The 20,187-nt window shown below is 46.9% G+C and overlaps 2 protein-coding genes across 3 annotated transcripts; both read right to left on the bottom strand.

Annotated features, from left to right (window-relative positions):
• Positions 1-10,669: 10,669 nt before the first annotated feature.
• LOC115186551 (protein S100-A16) lies at positions 10,670-19,030 on the bottom strand. Of its 2 annotated transcripts, none has more exons than XM_029746160.1 (3): positions 18,860-19,030; positions 12,838-12,962; positions 10,670-11,344 (listed from the first exon to the last, which is right to left on the bottom strand). In XM_029746160.1, the coding sequence occupies exons 2-3, from the start codon at positions 12,955-12,957 to the stop codon at positions 11,186-11,188; spliced, it is 279 nt and encodes a 92-aa protein (XP_029602020.1). In that variant the 5' UTR covers positions 12,958-12,962; positions 18,860-19,030; the 3' UTR covers positions 10,670-11,185. The 2 variants fall into 2 exon arrangements, with proteins under 2 accessions (XP_029602020.1, XP_029602015.1); XM_029746155.1 differs by having other exon boundaries at positions 12,838-12,959; positions 18,860-19,026.
• LOC115186543 (uncharacterized) lies at positions 12,969-16,919 on the bottom strand. The gene is made up of 2 exons (XM_029746152.1): positions 15,070-16,919; positions 12,969-15,027 (listed from the first exon to the last, which is right to left on the bottom strand). The coding sequence occupies exons 1-2, from the start codon at positions 16,548-16,550 to the stop codon at positions 15,003-15,005; spliced, it is 1,506 nt and encodes a 501-aa protein (XP_029602012.1). The 5' UTR covers positions 16,551-16,919; the 3' UTR covers positions 12,969-15,002.
• Positions 19,031-20,187: the final 1,157 nt, after the last annotated feature.

Here is a 20,187-nt window from a genome sequence, read left to right as displayed (position 1 = left end):
TGATGATGATTGATGATTAGTTTCACCACTTAAGGATAAGTTGATCCTGGATCTGTGGGGAGCCACAGTGAGACACTGTGATGGAAAGGAGATAGGTAATAGTGAGCAGGATATGTGAACCCCAGCCTTCTGATAAGAGTGAAACCCACACCAGGTAGAAACACACCCAGCTCTAACTCTAACCCTATAGCCCTGTCCTGTCCTGTCCAAACCAGTACAGGAGGAACTGGGACCATAGGAACCTGAGCTGGACTGGATGGTTGGTAACAGAGGAAACAGGTGTAGGTATCCCACCACCCTGCCTCCATCCCACCCCTCCATCTCTTTATCCCACCCCTCCATCTCTTTATCCCACCACCCTGCCTCCACCCCTCCATCTCTTTATCCCACCACCCTGCCTCCACCCCTCCATCTCTTTATCCCACCCCACCATCTCTTTATCCCGCCCCGCCATCTCTTTATCCCACCCCTCCATCTCTTTATCCCACCCCTCCATCTCTTTATCCCACCCCTCCATCTCTTTATCCCACCCCACCATCTCTTTATCCCACCCCTCCATCTCTTTATCCCACCCTTCCATCTCTCCATATCTCTATCCCACCCCGCCATCTCTTTATCCCACCCCTCCATCTCTTTATCCCACCCCTCCATCTCTTTATCCCACCCTTCCATCTCTCCATCTCTCTATCCCACCCCTCCATCTCTTTATCCCACCCCTCCATCTCTTTATCCCACCCTTCCATCTCTCCATCTCTCTATCCCACCCCTCCATCTCTTTATCCCACCCCTCCATCTCTTTATCCCACCCCACCATCTCTTTATCCCACCCTTCCATCTCTCCATCTCTCTATCCCACCCCTCCATCTCTTTATCCCACCCCTCCATCTCTTTATCCCACCCCACCATCTCTTTATCCCACCCTTCCATCTCTCCATCTCTCTATCCCACCCCTCCATCTCTTTATCCCACCCCTCCATCTCTTTATCCCACCCCACCATCTCTTTATCCCACCCCTCCATCTCTCCATATCTCTATCCCACCCCTCCATCTCTTTATCCCACTCCTCCATCTCTTTATCCCACCCCTCCATATCTCTATCCCACCCCTCCATATCTCTATCCCACCCCTCCATCTCTTTATCCCACACCTCCATCTCTCTATCCCACCCCTCCATCTCTTTATCCCACCCCTCCATCTCTCTATCCCACCCCTCATCTCTTAATCCCACCCCACCATCTCTTTATCCCACCCCTCCATATCTCTATCCCACCCCTCCATCTCTTTATCCCACCCCTCCATCTCTTTATCCCACCCCACCATCTCTTTATCCCACCCTTCCATCTCTCCATCTCTCTATCCCACCCCTCCATCTCTTTATCCCACCCCACCATCTCTTTATCCCACCCCTCCATCTCTCCATATCTCTATCCCACCCCTCCATCTCTTTATCCCACTCCTCCATCTCTTTATCCCACCCCTCCATATCTCTATCCCACCCCTCCATATCTCTATCCCACCCCTCCATCTCTTTATCCCACCCCTCCATCTCTCTATCCCACCACTCCATCTCTTTATCCCACCCCTCCATCTCTCTATCCCACCCCTCATCTCTTAATCCCACCCCACCATCTCTTTATCCCACCCCTCCATATCTCTATCCCACCCCTCCATCTCTTTATCCCACCCCTCCATCTCTTTATCCCACCCCTCCATATCTTTATCCCACCCCTCCATATCTTTATCCCACCCCTCATCTCTCCATATCTCTATCCCTCCATCTCTTTATCCCACCCCTCCATCTCTTTATCCCACCCCTCTACCTCTCCATCCCACCCCTCCACCTCCCCTTCCATCTATCTGTCGATCCCATCCCATCCCACCCCTCCACCTTCCCTTCGTTCCCCATCCCTTCCCCACCTCTCCATCTTACCTCCACCTCTCCCACCCCTCTTCCCTGACCACTCTACTTCTTTCCCTACAATTACATTTACACTGTATCAAATTCACTTTATCCCAACAGAAATCTGAGGTCATTCTTGTTTAGGAAAAATATAGATTTGCCTCCTTTGAGCAAGATATTTACATAAACAGAAAATAAAGAAGAAAAAGAACAGAGAGGTCAGGACAGAGGAAACACAACAGGTCAGAAACTCTATAGAGGCTAACATCACACCGATATAGACCAGGGAATAGACATGAAATCACCAAACACACAGAGCAGTGAAGTCTACAGTACAGGCTGTGTGCTTTCCCCTTTCTGTAAGAGTTATATTGACGTCGTTTAGGGTTACAGCAATGCAAACTTTGTATCATTGTCTCTAGATCACAAACAGCTGAAATGTATTTCATCTGCTACACATATTACCGTGCTAGACAGAACTACCTCCTGAAGAGCAAAAGGGCTGAATTGTTTTGCCTGTTGCTGAAAAACTGCATTAATTCCTGAGTCAACCTTTCTTCCTTACCTGAGCAAAGGAGGAGTGCTGGCCTGCTGTTGGACACGTAGAGGGAGAGTAACGAAGAACGGTGAGGAGGGGGAGATGGACAGCCTCTTAAATACTTTTCTCCCTCCTCCCACTTCACCTCTCTCTCCCTCCTCCCACTCCGCCTCTCTCTCCCTCCTCCCACTCCGTCTCTCTCCCTCCTCCCACTCCGTCTCTCTCCCTCCTCCCACTACGCCTCTCTCCCCCTCCTCCCACTCTGTCTCTCTCCCTCCTCCCACTCCGCCTCTCTCTCCCTCCTCCCACTCCGCCTCTCTCCCTCCTCCCACTCCGCCTCTCTCTCCCTCCTCCCACTCCGCCTCTCTCCCCTCCTCCCACTCCGCCTCTCTCCCTCCTCCCACTCTACCTCTCTCCCCCCTCCTCCATCCCTCTCTTCTTCCACCTGTTGCTCCACTTCTCTGTCCCATCCCCCCGTCTCCTCTCCTCCTTCTCTGTTTACACGACGGACATCTGCCCTCCTGTGATGGACAGATAAGATCCATCCATCATAAAAGCTGTCAGACATGACACCACATCACTACCTCAGGATGATCACATTTACATTATTAGTATGAAATATTACCCCTACTGGTGTAACATACTCATTACTGTAGAGTATGGTACAGTGCTTGACCTGGTGTCGAGAATACTGGAGAACACTCTAGCAGTTTCACCTGTGAGAAATGTGAATTAAATCTTAATGAAATCATGAATTATCCTTCAAGAAGTTTTTGACAAAGCCAGGGAGATGAGGAGAGGTAAAGCAGAAGAGGAGAGGAGCAGAGGGAAAGCAGAAAAGGAAAATAGGAAGAGAGGAGGAGAGAGAAAGCAGAAGAGGATAAGAGGAGGAGAGGGGAACGATGTGGTGTAGCCTATTTATCCACTTTGGCCACAGAGACAAGGTGCAGAGAGAGCCACAATGGAGCCAAGGTGCAGAGAGAGCCACAATGGAGCCAAGGTGCAGAGAGAGCCACAATGGAGCCAAGGTGCAGAGAGAGTCACAATGGAGCCAAGGTGCAGAGAAAGCCACAATGGAGCCAAGGTGCAGAGAGAGCCACAATGGAGCCAAGGTGCAGAGAAAGCCACAATGGAGCCAAGGTGCAGAGAGAGCCACAATGGAGCCAAGGTGCAGAGAGAGTCACAATGGAGCCAAGGTGCAGAGAGAGTCACAATGGAGCCAAGGTGCAGAGAGAGTCACAATGGAGCCAAGGTGCAGAGAGAGTCACAATGGAGCCAAGGTGCAGAGAGAGCCACAATGGAGCCAAGGTGCAGAGAGAGTCACAATGGAGCCAAGGTGCAGAGAGAGCCACAATGGAGCCAAGGTGCAGAGAGAGCCACAATGGAGCCAAGGTGCAGAGAGAGTCACAATGGAGCCAAGGTGCAGAGAGAGTCACAATGGAGCCAAGGTGCAGAGAGAGTCACAATGGAGCCAAGGTGCAGAGAGAGCCACAATGGAGCCAAGGTGCAGAGAGAGTCACAATGGAGCCAAGGTGCAGAGAGAGCCACAATGGAGCCAAGGTGCAGAGAGAGCCATAATGGAGCCAAGGTGCAGAGAGAGCCACAATGGAGCCAAGGTGCAGAGAGAGCCATAATGGAGCCAAGGTGCATAGAGAGCCACAATTGAGCCAAGGTGCAGAGAGAGCCACAATGGAGCCAAGGTACAGAGAGAGTCACAATTGAGCCAAGGTGCAGAGAGAGTCACAATGGAGCCAAGGTGCAGAGAGAGCCACAATGGAGCCAAGGTGCAGAGAGAGCCACAATGGAGCCAAGGTGCAGAGAGAGCCACAATGGAGCCAAGGTGCAGAGAGAGCCACAATGGAGCCAAGGTGCAGAGAGAGTCACAATGGAGCCAAGGTGCAGAGAGAGTCACAATGGAGCCAAGGTGCAGAGAGAGTCACAATGGAGCCAAGGTGCAGAGAGAGTCACAATGGAGCCAACGTGCAGAGAGAGCCATAATGGAGCCAAGGTGCAGAGAGAGTCACAATGGAGCCAAGGTGCAGAGAGAGCCACAATGGAGCCAAGGTGCAGAGAGAGTCACAATGGAGCCAAGGTGCAGAGAGAGCCACAATGGAGCCAAGGTGCAGAGAGAGCCATAATGGAGCCAAGGTGCAGAGAGAGCCACAATGGAGCCAAGGTGCAGAGAGAGTCACAATGGAGCCAAGGTGCAGAGAGAGTCACAATGGAGCCAAGGTGCAGAGAGAGCCATAATGGAGCCAAGGTGCAGAGAGAGCCATAATGGAGCCAAGGTGCAGAGAGAGCCATAATGGAGCCAAGGTGCAGAGAGAGCCACAATGGAGCCAAGGTGCAGAGAGAGCCATAATGGAGCCAAGGTGCATAGAGAGCCACAATTGAGCCAAGGTGCAGAGAGAGCCACAATGGAGCCAAGGTACAGAGAGAGTCACAATTGAGCCAAGGTGCAGAGAGAGTCACAATGGAGCCAAGGTGCAGAGAGAGCCACAATGGAGCCAAGGTGCAGAGAGAGCCATAATGGAGCCAAGGTGCAGAGAGAGCCACAATGGGGCCAAGGTACAGAGAGAGCCACAATGTAGCAAAGGTACAGAGAGAGTCACAATGGGGTATTACTTACTGTCTCAGTGTCACGAGAATTTTCTATCCCAATGATAATAACTAACAATCAATAAGCTTTGACCAATCCGCAAGGTTTGTAAGACATTGGGTTAATAATAATTAGTCAAAGACTCAGCTTCTGCAAATGGTCTGTACAGTTTATTCAGAGAACGTTCTGAAGTTCATAACACAAAGACATCCATTTTATAACTTGCTCCCTACTTACGCACATACTTCCACACAAACAGTAGATATCCTACGCACATACATACACACGAACAGTAGGTGAGTTGTATCCCTCCCCAGAGTTCTCCCCACTGTTTATCACTACCCAGCGCTGTCCGTTCCATTCCCCCGAGAGTAGAGGAACCTTGAGAAGTACTCCCTGTCCTATCATCATTTTCTCAGTGTTCTCACCACTGTTTATCACTACCCAGCGCTGTCCGTTCCATTCCCCCGAGAGTAGAGAAACCTTGAGAAGTACTCCCTGTCCTATCATCATTTTCCCAGAGTTCTAGCCAGGTCGAGTTAAACACAGTTTTAATTGTTCTTGGTATTTTCTTCGGCACACACATACACACACATTTATCTCTCTCCCAGTCCAACCTAGTTGGACTTATGTTTAATACTTTAATTATTCCTTAGAAATGCTACATAAACTATAATCCCTAATGGTTACGTTTCAGGGTAGAATTATTTCATCATTATCTTTATCTGTCATCTCCCGTCTGGATTACTGCAACTCGCTGTTGGCTGGGCTCCCTGCCTGTGCCATTAAACCCCTACAACTCATCCAGAACGCCGCAGCCCGTCTGGTGTTCAACCTTCCCGAGTTCTCTCACGTCACCCCGCTCCTCCGCTCTCTCCACTGGCTTCCAGTTGAAGCTCGCATCTGCTACAAGACCATGGTGCTTGCCTACGGAGCTGTGAGGGGAACGGCACCTCCGTACCTTCAGGCTCTGATCAGGCCCTACACCCAAACAAGGGCACTGCGTTCATCCACCTCTGGCCTGCTCGCCTCCCTACCTCTGAGGAAGCACAGTTCCCGCTCAGCCCAGTCAAAACTGTTCGCTGCTCTGGCACCCCAATGGTGGAACAAGCTCCCTCACGACGCCAGGACAGAGGAGTCAATCACCACCTTGCGGAGACACCTGAAACCCCACCTCTTTAAGGAATACCTAGGATAGGATAAAGTAATCCTTCTAACCCCCCCCCCCCCCCCCTTAAAAGATTTAGATGCACTATTGTAAAGTGGCTGTTCCACTGGATATCATAAGGTGAATCCACTAATTTGTAAGTCGCTCTGGATAAGAGCGTCTGCTAAATGACTTAAATGTAAATGTAAAATGTAAATCTTTAAACATATAAATGATTTTATCACTCAGTCAGTGTGCTATTGTAGCAGTGGATTAACATGGCCCGGGCCTGTAACCATATTGTACTGCGTGTCAAAACATAGGCCAGGGGAAGCAGTGAAAGCGTGTTTAGATAAACACCACAACAACAGGAGAAACCCTGGAGGAAGGTGAGAGGCCCTGCTATGGCGCCGGCAATATTCTTTCAAAGATGCATGCCATCCACAAGATAAAAATACAGACCATTTCAATACTTATACTCTGAAATGGAAAATATTTCATTTACAGTTTTCCACAATTGTTTACACTCGTTTGCTGAATCTTTGGCCCATTTTCCCAAAACTCTAAACACAAAACTTTACAAATCTATAGCAAAAGCAAACACTGCATTCAAAACTGTTTTATCGCTTTCCATAAGGTTTTTTTTTTTGCATCAAAATGACACGTGTCATGTGAATAGATCTGTCTACCAACCAACAACACACTGATGTGCTCAACACAAAACACTACTATGAATATCCCAGCAGTAGGTTTATGATGTGCTCAACACAAAACACTACTATGAATATCCCAGCAGTAGGTTTATGATGTGCTCAACACAAAACACTACTATGAATATCCCAGCAGTAGGTTTATGATGTGCTCAACACAAAACACTACTATGAATATCCCAGCAGTAGGTTTATGATGTGCTCAACACAAAACACTACTATGAATATTCCAGCAGTAGGTTTATGCCTTTTGCATCATCAGTGTTACACTGTAGCCGGTTGTAAAAGATTGTTACAGTAATGTATACCTACTCAAATACACAGGTTAAATTTTTTTTTTTAAATACATAAATAAACACACAAATGCAATACAGTAACAAAGTCACTGTCATTTATTTCCAAAATGCAGTATTTTTGAACACTTGTCTTTTGTATGTAACACTTTCCATACCCAACAGGAGAAAAACAGGAAAAACATTCAGTAAGATAAAGGGTTTTCTGTACAAAAATAAAAAATGAAAGTGGCTCATTCTTTCAAAACTCTAAAGACAAAAAGACAAAAACAAATGCAAAATGTAAGAAAAAAAGACATTAGGCTGCATCCTGCTGTAATGTCTGCTTAAAACTCACACCCTCAAACACATAGATCCCCTGAACACAGCTCACTCTCCAGATCCCAATCACCTGAACTCTGATCACCTGTATGTCATTATCACACACTATTTAGTTCAGTTCTTTGCACCCCATCACTGTGAGGCATTGGTTGTTTTGTGACACACGGCTTGCAGAGCCCTGTGGTTCTGTGATCAGCTCCTCCTGTGTATGATACTTTTGCCTGCCTCACTAACGACACCTTTTTCCTATTCCCTGCCTGTACTTTAGTCTATCGGATTTCCTGTTATCTACCTATTGCCTGATCTCCCGGACTACGTTACTAGCCTTTTCCCTGCCTGTACTGTTGCCCTTTTGGACCCCCTGTGTATGACCTTCTGCCTGCCCCTGGACCCAGCTACCTGCCTCCTCCTGTGGTCCTTTGCAATAAACAAAGCTTGAAACCAGCTCTGTCACCCCTCGTGTTCATTACACCTGCCTCCTATTTGGGTCTGGCCACAGCACCTCATCTACATCACAAGCCATGTTCTCCCTGGCTAAACAGCAGGGAAAGAATCTTCTGGAGTGACGGATCCAGCCGCCGAAAGCCCCCACATCAACTTCACCACATGCATCCTCCATTGCCTGGAGAAGAGGTACGCGTGCGAGGGGATGGCGGTCATACACCTTCCATCGCCATGCCGAAAAAACTATTCAATTGTGTTTAGGAATGGGGAATATGGTGGGAGGTATAGAATAAATTGTGGGTGGTCGATGAACCAGTTGGGGACCAGAGCAGCCCGGTGGAAACTCACGTTGTCCCAGATGACAACATACCTGGGCTGCTCTGGTCCACCCCTCTGCTCGGCTGGAATGAGGAAGCCATGTAGTGTGTCCAGGAATGTGATGAGAAGGGCGGTGTTGTAGGGACTAAGGTTGGCATGGTGATGGAGGACGCCTTGCTGGCTAACGGCTGCACACATGGTGATATTCCCTCCACGCTGTCCAGGGACATTCACAATGGCACGGTGGCCAATAATGTTCTGTCCCCGTCCCCTTCTTTAGGCTAGCATCCAGCTCCAAGACTGAAACAGACAAGACAATGTGACATAGACCTAGAGCAGTCAATATGGTGAGGCACAATACACTGGATTACAGTACTCTAATGTGTCTATACAGTGCTGATATGAACAGCACATATTCATAGTGCTGTTCTTTAACCCTCTGAGTGTCGCTCAAATGGCACCCTGTAGACCTGTTTCATCCGGATTCGGTTGTGCTGTAATACACGGTCCAATGTAGACAAGCCCACCTGGTGAATGTTATTGAATATTGTGTTGTCTGAAATTGTAGTTCTGGATTTCTCGTAGTCTAATGGTATTGTTTGCCACCACCATGTTCACAATAGCGGTCTCCTGTTCTGGTGTGAACAGACGGTGTCTTCCACCATGGCCTGGCCGTCTCAGTTCTGCAGAAGATCCACAAATATGATATGATTGGTTACAGTAAGCTAAAATAATCTATTTTATTTCAATATCAAATGACATTACTGTAACGTTGGGCAACGATCCTAGAGTAACATAGGCCTACTGGTATGTCAGACTGCAGTAAACATAAAGAGCATAGTGTGGATGGTAGGTAACTTACCGGTCGTCATTTCTGAATGTACGGATGATAGATGCAACCGTGTAGCGGCTCAGGTTGGGCTGAACTCTGCCCAGCCTCAATCATACTCAATCCATGGTGGAGCACATGGTCAACCAACGTGGCCCTGATCTCATCTCAGACAACTGTCCTTCCTCTTCCTCCTCTTCTCACTCCTTCACCTCTAGCTCTTGCTTCACCATTGACTTCCATTTTCCTCCAAAACAGGAGAGCTCATCTGTGGCCTTTTATAGTGCTAAAGCTCTGATTTCTAAGTGAACAATAAGGCAACTTGTGTTTACACCTGTGAGGAGTGGGTGTTGCCAATTGGTTTATAGAGCTTGCAATTTTGCAGACTTGGTTTAAGGATTTGGTACATGAGTTTCAGGTTTCGGTGATTGCGTTTCAAGTTCCAATTTTAGTGTGTAAACAATTGGGAAAAACTGTAATCTGTCATTCTCAAGCATCTGCTCAGTGAACTGTGTCTGTTCCCCTCAGAGCGTGTGGTGTGATGACCTTGTTGGCTGGGCCTGGCCCAACAGCTGCCCTGCTTGGCCTGGTACTGTGTGTTTCCAAATGCTGTGTTGGACCCAGATTGGTAGCAGCCAATTTCAGCTGGTGATTAGGTTAAGGCCTGAAACAATGGTTCTGTCTCCCAGTAGGTTAGATGGTAGTGGTTATTGAAATGAAGTGCAGAACATGTTGGAACGGCGTTAGGGAAATATAGGAGATCCAGAGGGGGTCTATAATGTAAACAGCTCAACAGACCTGATGCTGTGGTTAGCCTAGTGGGTGTGTCTGGCCTGAGGCTGTTTGAAAGGGAAGCTGGTACCTGATACAGGATCAGAGGGTACTAACTGAATGGAGACAACACCCTTGACAGGCAGCCATGCATAGCTATCACTTCTGTAACACACACAAACTTATACAAGCAAACAAAATTACACACAAATCCTACATTGATACAAATGCATAGCTATTGTAATAATGTATATTTTAATGACAACTGCACTCCACAAACCAAAACAGCAAACTAAATGTCTCCTTGTTAATCTGTGCTGTTTCTTTGACCAAGCCTCAGGTTTATACAACCACTGAATTGTAGTGTCTGTGCACGTCTTGTTTTTTAAGTCTGAATGTTAATGTAACATACAGTACTTGTATGTTGCACCCACTACAGCTCTGAGGCTGCTAGCCCCGGGGGAGCGGAAAGTAGGATTGTATAGATCTGCCTGTATTACAGTATAGACTTGTTTATCTCTCCCTGGTGCAATGCAGCATTGTATTCTGTTGGCAGAAGACGTGTGCGTGTATCCTTGCTGTGCACAATAGGTGCTGTTGTACATTGGTGTCCAATTTCAATATTCTGGTGCATCGTGGGCCACGGAGTGTAACACGACTAAATTTAGACGGGGCCGCTGGTGGCCATGGAAGCAGGTGTCAACATATTGGTTCTATAAGGTGTGTGTCTTCCTCATGACACAGGGCGACCTGGAGAATGTCATTTAGGGAATGTTAGAGCAGTGAAAGACGACATGACTTTAAAACATTGCCATGGCTTTTATTTCAACATGATAACAAACCATTTACTGTAGAAGTGTTGATTTAGAGTAGTTATACTAAAACATGTGAACTGTTAAACTTAATGTCAAAAATGCCTTCATAATGTGTTTATAAAACCAGTAACATTGTTATAACTGAGATGAAGATTGGTAGTGTATTGTAAGCATATAAAATATGTTGAGATGAAGTTAAGTCTGATTATGTAGTGATTATGTAGTGATATACAGCCAAGGGAGATGACAGTCCATGACAGGTCTATGAGCCTCTATAGGTACATGGGGCCTTATGGCAGGGTTCTTCAATTCTGGCCCTGTGGTCACACACACACTGTAATCAATCCCATCAAAGCCTTCACGAGTTTCATCTGGTGTGTCAGTGCTGGAATGGAACTAAAGCCTGCACACCCTGTGGGTCACTAGGACCAGGATTGAAGAACCCTGCCTTATAGACTGCATAAGACATCTTATAGTGTCTATGAAGCCATATGTAGTTCCTATGAGGCAGGTGTGGTGTTGGCTGCAGTCCTCTGCTCGCTGAGGGTGTTTGCCACGTAGCCAATCAGAGTCATGTATTCCTGGAAGCTGACCTTCCCATCTTTGTTCTCGTCCAATCCCTTACGCATCTCCTTCACTGCAGAGGAACTGTCTGTTCCCTATGAGGTGAGAGGGGGAGAGAGGAAGAGAGTGGGGATACAGAGAGAGAAAGAGTCTATCATTAAAGATTACTTCCCCAATAACACCTGGTGCTGATTTGTATTATGACTAGGGTTGAGGCTCGGATTTAACCGGGCCGTGGACACGAACCTGGGTCGTGGTTGAGGCTCGGGTTTAACCGGGAAGCGAACACGAACCTGGGTTGTGGTTGTGGCTCGGGTTTAACCGGGACGCGGACACGAACCCAGTGTCAGGGTTGTGGTTGAGGCTCGCGTTTAACCAGGACGTGAACCCAGGGTCAGGGTTGTGGTTGAGGCTCGCGTTTAACCAGGACGTGGACATGAACCCAGGGTCAGGGTTGTGGTTGAGGCTCGCGTTTAACCAGGACGTGGACATGAACCCAGGGTCAGGGTTGTGGTTGAGGCTCGTGTTTAACCAGGACGTGGACATGAACCCAGGGTCAGGGTTGTGGTTGAGGCTCGCGTTTAACCAGGGCGTGGACATGAACCCAGGGTCAGGGTTGTGGTTGAGGCTCGCGTTTAACCAGGGCGTGGACATGAACCCAGGGTCAGGGTTGTGGTTGAGGCTCGCGTTTAACCAGGATGTGAACCCAGGGTCAGGGTTGTGGTTGAGGCTTGCGTTTAACCAGGACGTGGACATGAACCCAGGGTCAGGGTTGTGGTTGAGGCTCGCGTTTAACCAGGACGTGAACCCAGGGTCAGGGTTATGGTTGAGGCTCGCGTTTAACCAGGACGTGGACATGAACCCAGGGTCAGGGTTGTGGTTGAGGCTCGCGTTTAACCAGGACGTGGACATGAACCCAGGGTCAGGGTTGTGGTTGAGGCTCGCGTTTAACCAGGACGTGGACACGAACCCAGGGTCAGGGTTGTGGTTGAGGCTCGCGTTTAACCAGGATGTGGACATGAACCCAGGGCCAGGGTTGTGGTTGAGGCTCGCGTTTAACCAGGACGTGAACCCAGGGTCAGGGTTGTGGTTGAGGCTCGCGTTTAACCAGGACGTGGACATGAACCCAGGGTTAGGGTTGTGGTTGAGGCTCGCGTTTAACCAGGACGTGGACATGAACCCAGGGTCAGGGTTGTGGTTGAGGCTCGCGTTTAACCAGGACGTGGACACGAACCCAGGGTCAGGGTTGTGGTTGAGGCTCGCGGTTAACCAGGACGTGGACATGAACCCAGGGTCAGGGTTGTGGTTGAGGCTTGCGTTTAACCAGGACGTGGACATGAACCCAGGGTCAGGGTTGTGGTTGAGGCTCGCGTTTAACCAGGACATGAACCCAGGGTCAGGGTTGTGGTTGAGGCTCGCGTTTAACCAGGACATGAACCCAGGGTCAGGGTTGTGGTTGAGGCTCGGGTTTAACCAGGACATGAACCCAGGGTCAGGGTTGTGGTTGAGGCTCGCGGTTAACCAGGAAGTGGACATGAACACAGGGTCAGGGTTGAGGAGTAGTGATACAAGGATAGGTGGAACTTACAGTCATGATGTTGCCGAGCTGTTTATTGACGAGGCCCTGGAAGTCCTTATCTCCGAGACTGCCCTTCCCTTTGGCAGACTTCAGATACACTCCTACCACTGTCTGGATGGCCGACTCCATAGCTACTAGGAGAGAGGAGAGGATGGGGGGGTGCAGAAAAATCTCAAGTTTAGACAATTGAATGCAGAAACTGTTTCACTGGAACTAGCTGGAACTGTTAAGACAAGGTACACTCTTAGAACAAAGGGTTCTTAAAGAGTTCTTCCGCTGTCCCCATAGGAAAATCATTTTTGATTCCACATAGAAAACTCTGTGGAAAGGGTCCTGCATGGAACGCAAAAGGGTTCTACTTGGAACCAAATGGTTTCGAACTGGAACAAAAAAGGGTTATTCAAACCTTTTAGGTTCTAGATCGTACCTTTTTATCTAAGGGTGTAGAAAGAGGACGTCAGAATAGAGGAAAGAATGAAAGAGGGATGGAGGAAGATAAGGAGAGCCCGGTGAGGTAAACTGAGGAAAGGATGGAGCGAGAGAGAGGGACGGGAGGAGTCTGAGGTAAACAATGGGAGCTGTGATGTCTGATGGAGAGAGGGATACCTGATCACCATAAGCCAGCAGAAGGCTATGGGTTCACATTACTACAGCTAAGACCTGTCTGTTACTCTCTCTCATATATATATATATATATATATATATAGCGCTACCCTACCCCCTCTACAGTATCTCTAACCCCTTCTCTTTTAACATTAGGGTGATGTCCTGAGGGTAGGTCGGGTGATGTCCTGAGGGTAGGTCGGGTGATGTCCTGAGGGTAGGTCGGGTGATGCCCTGAGGGTAGGTCGGGTGATGCCCTGAGGGTAGGTCGGGTGATGCCCTGAGGGTAGGTCGGGTGATGCCCTGAGGGTAGGTCGGGTGATGCCCTGAGGGTAGGTCGGGTGATGTCCTGAGGGTAGGTCGGGTGATGTCCTGAGGGTAGGTCGGGTGATGTCCTGAGGGTAGGTCGGGTGATGCCCTGAGGGTAGGTCGGGTGATGCCCTGAGGGTAGGTCGGGTGATGCCCTGAGGGTAGGTCGGGTGATGTCCTGAGGGTAGGTCGGGTGATGTCCTGAGGGTAGGTCGGGTGATGTCCTGAGGGTAGGTCGGGAGATGTCCTGAGGGTAGGTCGGGTGATGTCCTGAGGGTAGGTTGGGTGAGGTCCTGAGGGTAGGTCGGGTGATGTCCTGAGGGTAGGTCGGGTGATGTCCTGAGGGTAGGTCGGGTGATGTCCTGAGGGTAGGTTGGGTGATGTCCTGATGAGGGTAAGGATGAAGGGTGATGTCCTGATGAGGGTAACCCTAGAGCCCCAACCCACAGGTAAATCTCCCATCTGATACTGTCACACCTGAATGCGCACACACCAAAATGCATGCGCATACCCACACACACACACCTGTCCCCTGGGCCTAGGCCAATTAGGACTGTTCTTACATTAGCCTAATTAGTGGGTGAGTGAGAGCAGAACACACCCATGGTCTGATGCCAGGTGTAGGATTCTGTTTCATATCCCACCTTGATGCCACATACACACTATCCTGTTGGAGTTCTGCTGTAACAAACACATTAGCCAACCACAGACCCACACGGCTGGACATCTATCATCATCTTCATCCCTCATCACTATTTCACCAGCCTGCGGGTGTCCCGAGCAAGAGACACCTTCTACGCACATGGCCCATAATAGGACACACTGTGTGTGGTCTCTGTAGTTGAGTTGGTAAAGCATGGTGCCAGTAACACCAGGTAGTGGGTTTGTATACACGCATGACTAAGTCGCTTTGGATAAAACAGTCTGCTAAATGGTATATATTATTACATCAGGGATGGGCAACTGGACCCCTTTTGTAGGCCCACGGATCAATTTCCACACACATACTTCAGGAACTCTGTCAGGGTCTCAACTTACTGTTGAGTTACAATAGTAGAAACACAAGGTGACATTTCTAAATGTGGTTGTGCATCAGCTGTTTCTCTTGTTATGTCAGTCACTCAATTAGCCACGTCAGCTAAACATGTTATATTGTTATGTCAGTCACTCAATTAGCCACGTCAGATAAACATGTTATATTGTTATGGCAGTCACTCAATTAGCCACGTCAGCTAAACATGTTATATTGTTATGTCAGTCACTCAATTAGCCACGTCAGCTAAACGTGTTATATTGGTCAATGAGTCTAGCAGCCAGCTATCTAAACATGTTATATTGGTCAATGAGTCTAGCAGCCAGCTATCTAAACATGTTATATTGGTCAATGAGTCTAGCAGCCAGCTATCTAAACATGTTATATTGGTCAATGAGTCTAGCAGCCAGCTATCTAAACATGTTATATTGGTCAATGAGTCTAGCAGCCAGCTATCTAAACATGTTATATTGGTCAATGAGTCTAGCAGCCAGCTATCTAAACATGTTATATTGGTCAATGAGTCTAGCAGCCAGCTATCTAAACGTGTTATATTGGTCAATGAGTCTAGCAGCCAGCTATCTAAACGTGTTATATTGGTCAATGAGTCTAGCAGCCAGCTATCTAAACATGTTATATTGGTCAATGAGTCTAGCAGCCAGCTATCTAAACGTGTTATATTGGTCAATGAGTCTAGCAGCCAGCTATCTAAACATGTTATATTGGTCAATGAGTCTAGCAGCCAGCTATCTAAACATGTTATATTGGTCAATGAGTCTAGCAGCCAGCTATCTAAACGTGTTATATTGGTCAATGAGTCTAGCAGCCAGCTATCTAAACATGTTATATTGGTCAATGAGTCTAGCAGCCAGCTATCTAAACATGTTATATTGGTCAATGAGTCTAGCAGCCAGCTATCTAAACATGTTATATTGGTCAATGAGTCTAGCAGCCAGCTATCTAAACATGTTATATTGGTCAATGAGTCTAGCAGCCAGCTATCTAAACGTGTTATATTGGTCAATGAGTCTAGCAGCCAGCTATCTAAACGTGTTATATTGGTCAATGAGTCTAGCAGCCAGCTATCTAAACGTGTTATATTGGTCAATGAGTCTAGCAGCCAGCTATCTAAACGTGTTATATTGGTCAATGAGTCTAGCAGCCAGCTAACTAAACGTGTTATATTGGTCAATGAGTCTAGCAGCCAGCTATCTAAACGTGTTATATTGGTCAATGAGTCTAGCAGCCAGCTATCTAAACATGTTATATTGGTCAATGAGTCTAGCAGCCAGCTATCTAAACGTGTTATATTGGTCAATGAGTCTAGCAGCCAGCTATCTAAACGTGTTATATTGGTCAATGAGTCTAGCAGCCAGCTATCTAAACATGTTATATTGGTCAATGAGTCTAGCAGCCAGCTATCTAAACATGTTATATTGGTCAATGAGTCTAGCAGCCAGCTATCTAAACATGTTATATTGGTCAATGAGTCTAGCAGCCAGCTATCTAAACATGTTATATTGGTCAATGAGTCTAGCAGCCAGCTATCTAAACATGTTATATTGGTCAATGAGTCTAGCAGCCAGCTATCTAAACATGTTATATTGGTCAATGAGTCTAGCAGCCAGCTAACTAAACATGTTATATTGGTCAATGAGTCTAGCAGCCAGCTATCTAAACGTGTAATCATGGTCAAATTACCGACCCAAAAGGGGGGCCCTAAGTGTGTGAGTATGGATGTGGGTACGCAGACCCGCAAGCTACTGTGGCACCTCATGATGTCTACCCATCCTTGTTATATATATATTGTGTGTGTGTGTGTGTGTGTGTGTGTGTGTGTGTGTGTGAGCCCTAGATCAGAGTGATTGATGAGCAGATCGATCCATGAGTATCTTTTTAGACCCAAACAGAGGATGTAATGAGACTAACTGGTGTGAAACCAAGCTGCCCGGGCTGCACCAGAATACAGAACCCTGGACAGGACTCGGTCAGCGGGAGGGAGGAGAGGAGAAGTTAAGAGACCAGAGTTCAGTAGGTGACACTAGTTTGGTGTTTTATGTTTGAAGCACTGCGTTGGGAAAACCAGGTCAACTCTGGCTCCAACAAGACCGTTTTTTATATTTATATTTTTCAAATTGAACCTTTATTTAACGAGGCAAGTCAGTTAAGAACAAATTATTATTTACAATGACGGTCTACACCGGCCAAACCCGGACGACGCTGGGCCAATTATGCACCGCCCTACGGGACTCCCAATCACGGGCGGTTGTGATACAGCCTGGAATCAAACCAGGGAGTCTGTACTGACACCTCAAGCACTGAGATGCAGTGCCTTAGACCGCTGTGCCACTCGGGAGACAGACATGTTTAATAAACCTCCCTCTGAATTTACTTTCACATCCAACTTGTGTAAGAGAAGTTAGGAGTTACTTTCAACTATTGAACATGAATTAGGTAGTCTACACTGAATAATGTTTATATGTGTTGACATGATAACAGCTGGCTTCCATAGCTAAGCAGGGTACAATAGAGGTATGTATCTGGATGGTAGACTTGATGTGACTGAAGTGAATTACCTCCTGTATTCCACTAGGAGACAATGTTCAGGCAGGAACTGTAGGACTGTGGCGTCACTTTTTATTTCAATGTACCTCTATATTTAGGTTGATGGCATGACGTTGAAACAATGACGTTGTAAAATATGTCTAATCAAATATGAAACGTAATTTCATCCATATTGAATGATGAAAATATTTATGTTTTTAAGTGGAATTTAACAGGATTTCAACTTATACATGGTTCTGATTATTATGTTGAAATTAGACTGATGTAATGTAATAACCTTTTCGTCAGGTTAAGTCAATGTATTTAAGTTGAAGTTTTACCCACATTTCAATGTTTCAATGCTGGTTGAAACGACATGAAAACAGTACTGGTTGACCATGTCACAATACAATACTTTCACGTCACAATACGTTGGCAAATAATGTTGAAACAACGTTAATTCAACCAGTGTGCCGAGTGGGTTGTGTGTCTATAAAGCATTGTGGGTTATACCTGGCTTGACCTGGGATGGCATGGCTTGCAAGGTGATCATCAACCTGAAAATGTACATATTTGTCTCCTTTCCCAACACATTTAGGGGATAGTCATGTGGCAGGCTGAATGTGGCGGAGAGAACTTGCTGCAGTCTAATGAGGATAATCATATTCAGAAGGCTTTGGGTGGGTCACAGCAACGTTTGAGAAGCACTGCTACAGGCCTAACTAAATAAATGGGCAGACTTTCACACAATAGTTTATTTCGAGCCAAGTCTACTCACTCTCTCCATGCCTATGAACTGTGTGAAGCTCGGTTCAGTGGACTCGTTTCACCTGCATGAGCTTTGATTATTTCAACGGCCAAGCAAAATCAATCAGCGGGGATGTGATGTGTTCAATAAGTTACAAGGTGTGACTGACTCACTTCAGGCAACCATACCTGCACGGTGCTGTCAACGGCGTTTTCCACAAGCCATTTCTCCCCGCGCTACCAACGTCTTACCGTTGGTGAATAATTCAGGGTGAAAAGACTAGAGCGAGCTGTCCTAGCTGCTGTTACACAGGGCCACGTCGGTGTTGAGGTTGTACAGACTCGAACGGATGTCATTGTCCACAAGCTTGTAACGACAACAACTACCGAACCGTTCACCGGCTCGTGCATCATCTGAGACGATTGTGGGTAGCTTACCCACCGTGGTTTTGCGCCCCCCGCCTTTAGCCGAACTAATCCGGTCGATTTGTAGAGTGGTCCCGAGGTAAGACGGACAGGGGAAATAAATAAATAAAGACGGGCTCTCTGGTTTGTCCTGAATTGTAAAGGGGTTGGGGATTGGGTTACCGACCAGGACAAGCCGATCCCTGTGCTATCATGCTAGGTGGGTTTAGGACAATAGATCCGCTCGCAAACTATACATTATTAATGTTCGGACGGAGGAACATGTTCTGGGAGGCCCATTTGGATCCATCAGCGCAATGGCCTGTTTGAGTCAACGGAACTTCTGACAAACAAGCTAGGCTACATACTTCAGTTACTTTATCTACTCACCGTTAGATTGGGAATGAGAAAAAACAAATGTGCTCGATGTCAGTTATCTTGTCCAGGCTCTCTCTGTTTCTCAGTCACTCGTCTCAAGGCTCAAACTTGATCAACTAGTTGCACTCAAAAGAATCTCTTCCGTGATAGACTTTTTCTTCCCCAAACTTTTTTGTATTGTGTCATAGAAGGGCGTGTGGCTGGGAAAGGGAGGCGAGTGGCTGGGAAAGAGCAAGGGAGATAGACGAAGGGGGAAGGGCTGCCAACAGATTCATTTTATGGTGTTAATAACTACTCTTTACGATATGAAACGTTGATTTGAACCTTCTGATCAACTAGTGGGTCAGGCGGCGCCCCACTGTCTGATTCATATCGCGTGATTTCTGATGATTTCCTCGATTATATCGACTGATTGGTTCTGAATGGGGTGTTAATAACTACTCTATAGTTTAGCAGTTATTTTATTTTCATGTTTACAATAGATGGTTTATTGTAGACTATAGCCTATAGTTTGATTCTAAAAACATAATGCAATGTTGTATTTAGAAAAAATGAAACAATTTGTAGCCTTAATATGATAAACTTAGGTATGCTATCATGAACCCTCCACAAAACGTAAAAAGTTACTTAAAAATGACTTTCCACAGATCAATGTTAGGGATGGCGGAAATATTTTAGCCACCACATTGCATCAGCACCTTGAGTGAGCAAGTTTGAACAGGCAATAAGTTGTGTGTCTGTGCATGGTAGTAGACCGAGTCATATTTCCACCACACCCTTAAAGTCAACATCAGTTCGAGATTATTCAACCACATTGCTCAGACACACAAACCATAATGTATAATTATTCACAAAGCAAGGAGAAACTTAGTCATGTAGAACTCAGACAGATTCATTAAGGACATATTCACAGCCATGTTTTTAGTCAGTTGGTTATTTACACGTTGGCTACATTCTCCCGTGGCATGTATTCATGGATGCCAAGGGAAGCCAGGCTTCACCAAGAAATGGACCAAAAAAATAAGCCGATAAAAGAATGTATCTTTTGTCTCTGTGTTTCATACGTTTTTTCCCTTCAATTCACAAGAGGTTGAATAGATCTCACCGGAGAAAGCATCCAAGCGAGCGAAACAGCGCCCCTCTGTCTCTGTATGTGTAGCCCATCTATCTGATGCTGTCTACTCAAAAAGAGAATGATATTGTTGCCGCCTGTAGCACTGAATGCAAGGGAAGCCAGTGAGCATTTGGCCTCCCTTGATAAAAAAATTATACAATGATAGTTTATCTCAACGCTGATTGGCTAAGTAAACTCAGCTGTGAATGGTCCTGGCCCAGCCTGA

The sequence above is a fragment of the Salmo trutta genome, chromosome 3, assembly GCF_901001165.1.
Source record: "Salmo trutta chromosome 3, fSalTru1.1, whole genome shotgun sequence".
NCBI classification, from domain to species: Eukaryota; Metazoa; Chordata; class Actinopteri; order Salmoniformes; family Salmonidae; genus Salmo; species Salmo trutta.
The sequence above is the reverse complement of the archived record's forward strand: the minus strand, read 5'-3'. Positions and strand labels throughout refer to the sequence as shown.

Bases quoted from the DNA above. Each gene is read 5' to 3' on its own strand.
- LOC115186551 (XM_029746160.1), bottom strand. From the start codon at position 12,957: ATGGAGTCGGCCATCCAGACAGTGGTAGGAGTGTATCTGAAGTCTGCC. The intron at 11,345-12,837 runs GTAAGTTCCACC...CTCACCTCATAG, and splicing joins AGCTCGGCAACATCATGACT to GGAACAGACAGTTCCTCTGC.
- LOC115186543 (XM_029746152.1), bottom strand. From the start codon at position 16,550: ATGAGGTGCCACAGTAGCTTGCGGGTCTGCGTACCCACATCCATACTC. The intron at 15,028-15,069 runs ATGTTTAGATAG...GACCAATATAAC, and splicing joins GACTCATTGACCAATATAAC to ACGTTTAGCTGACGTGGCTA.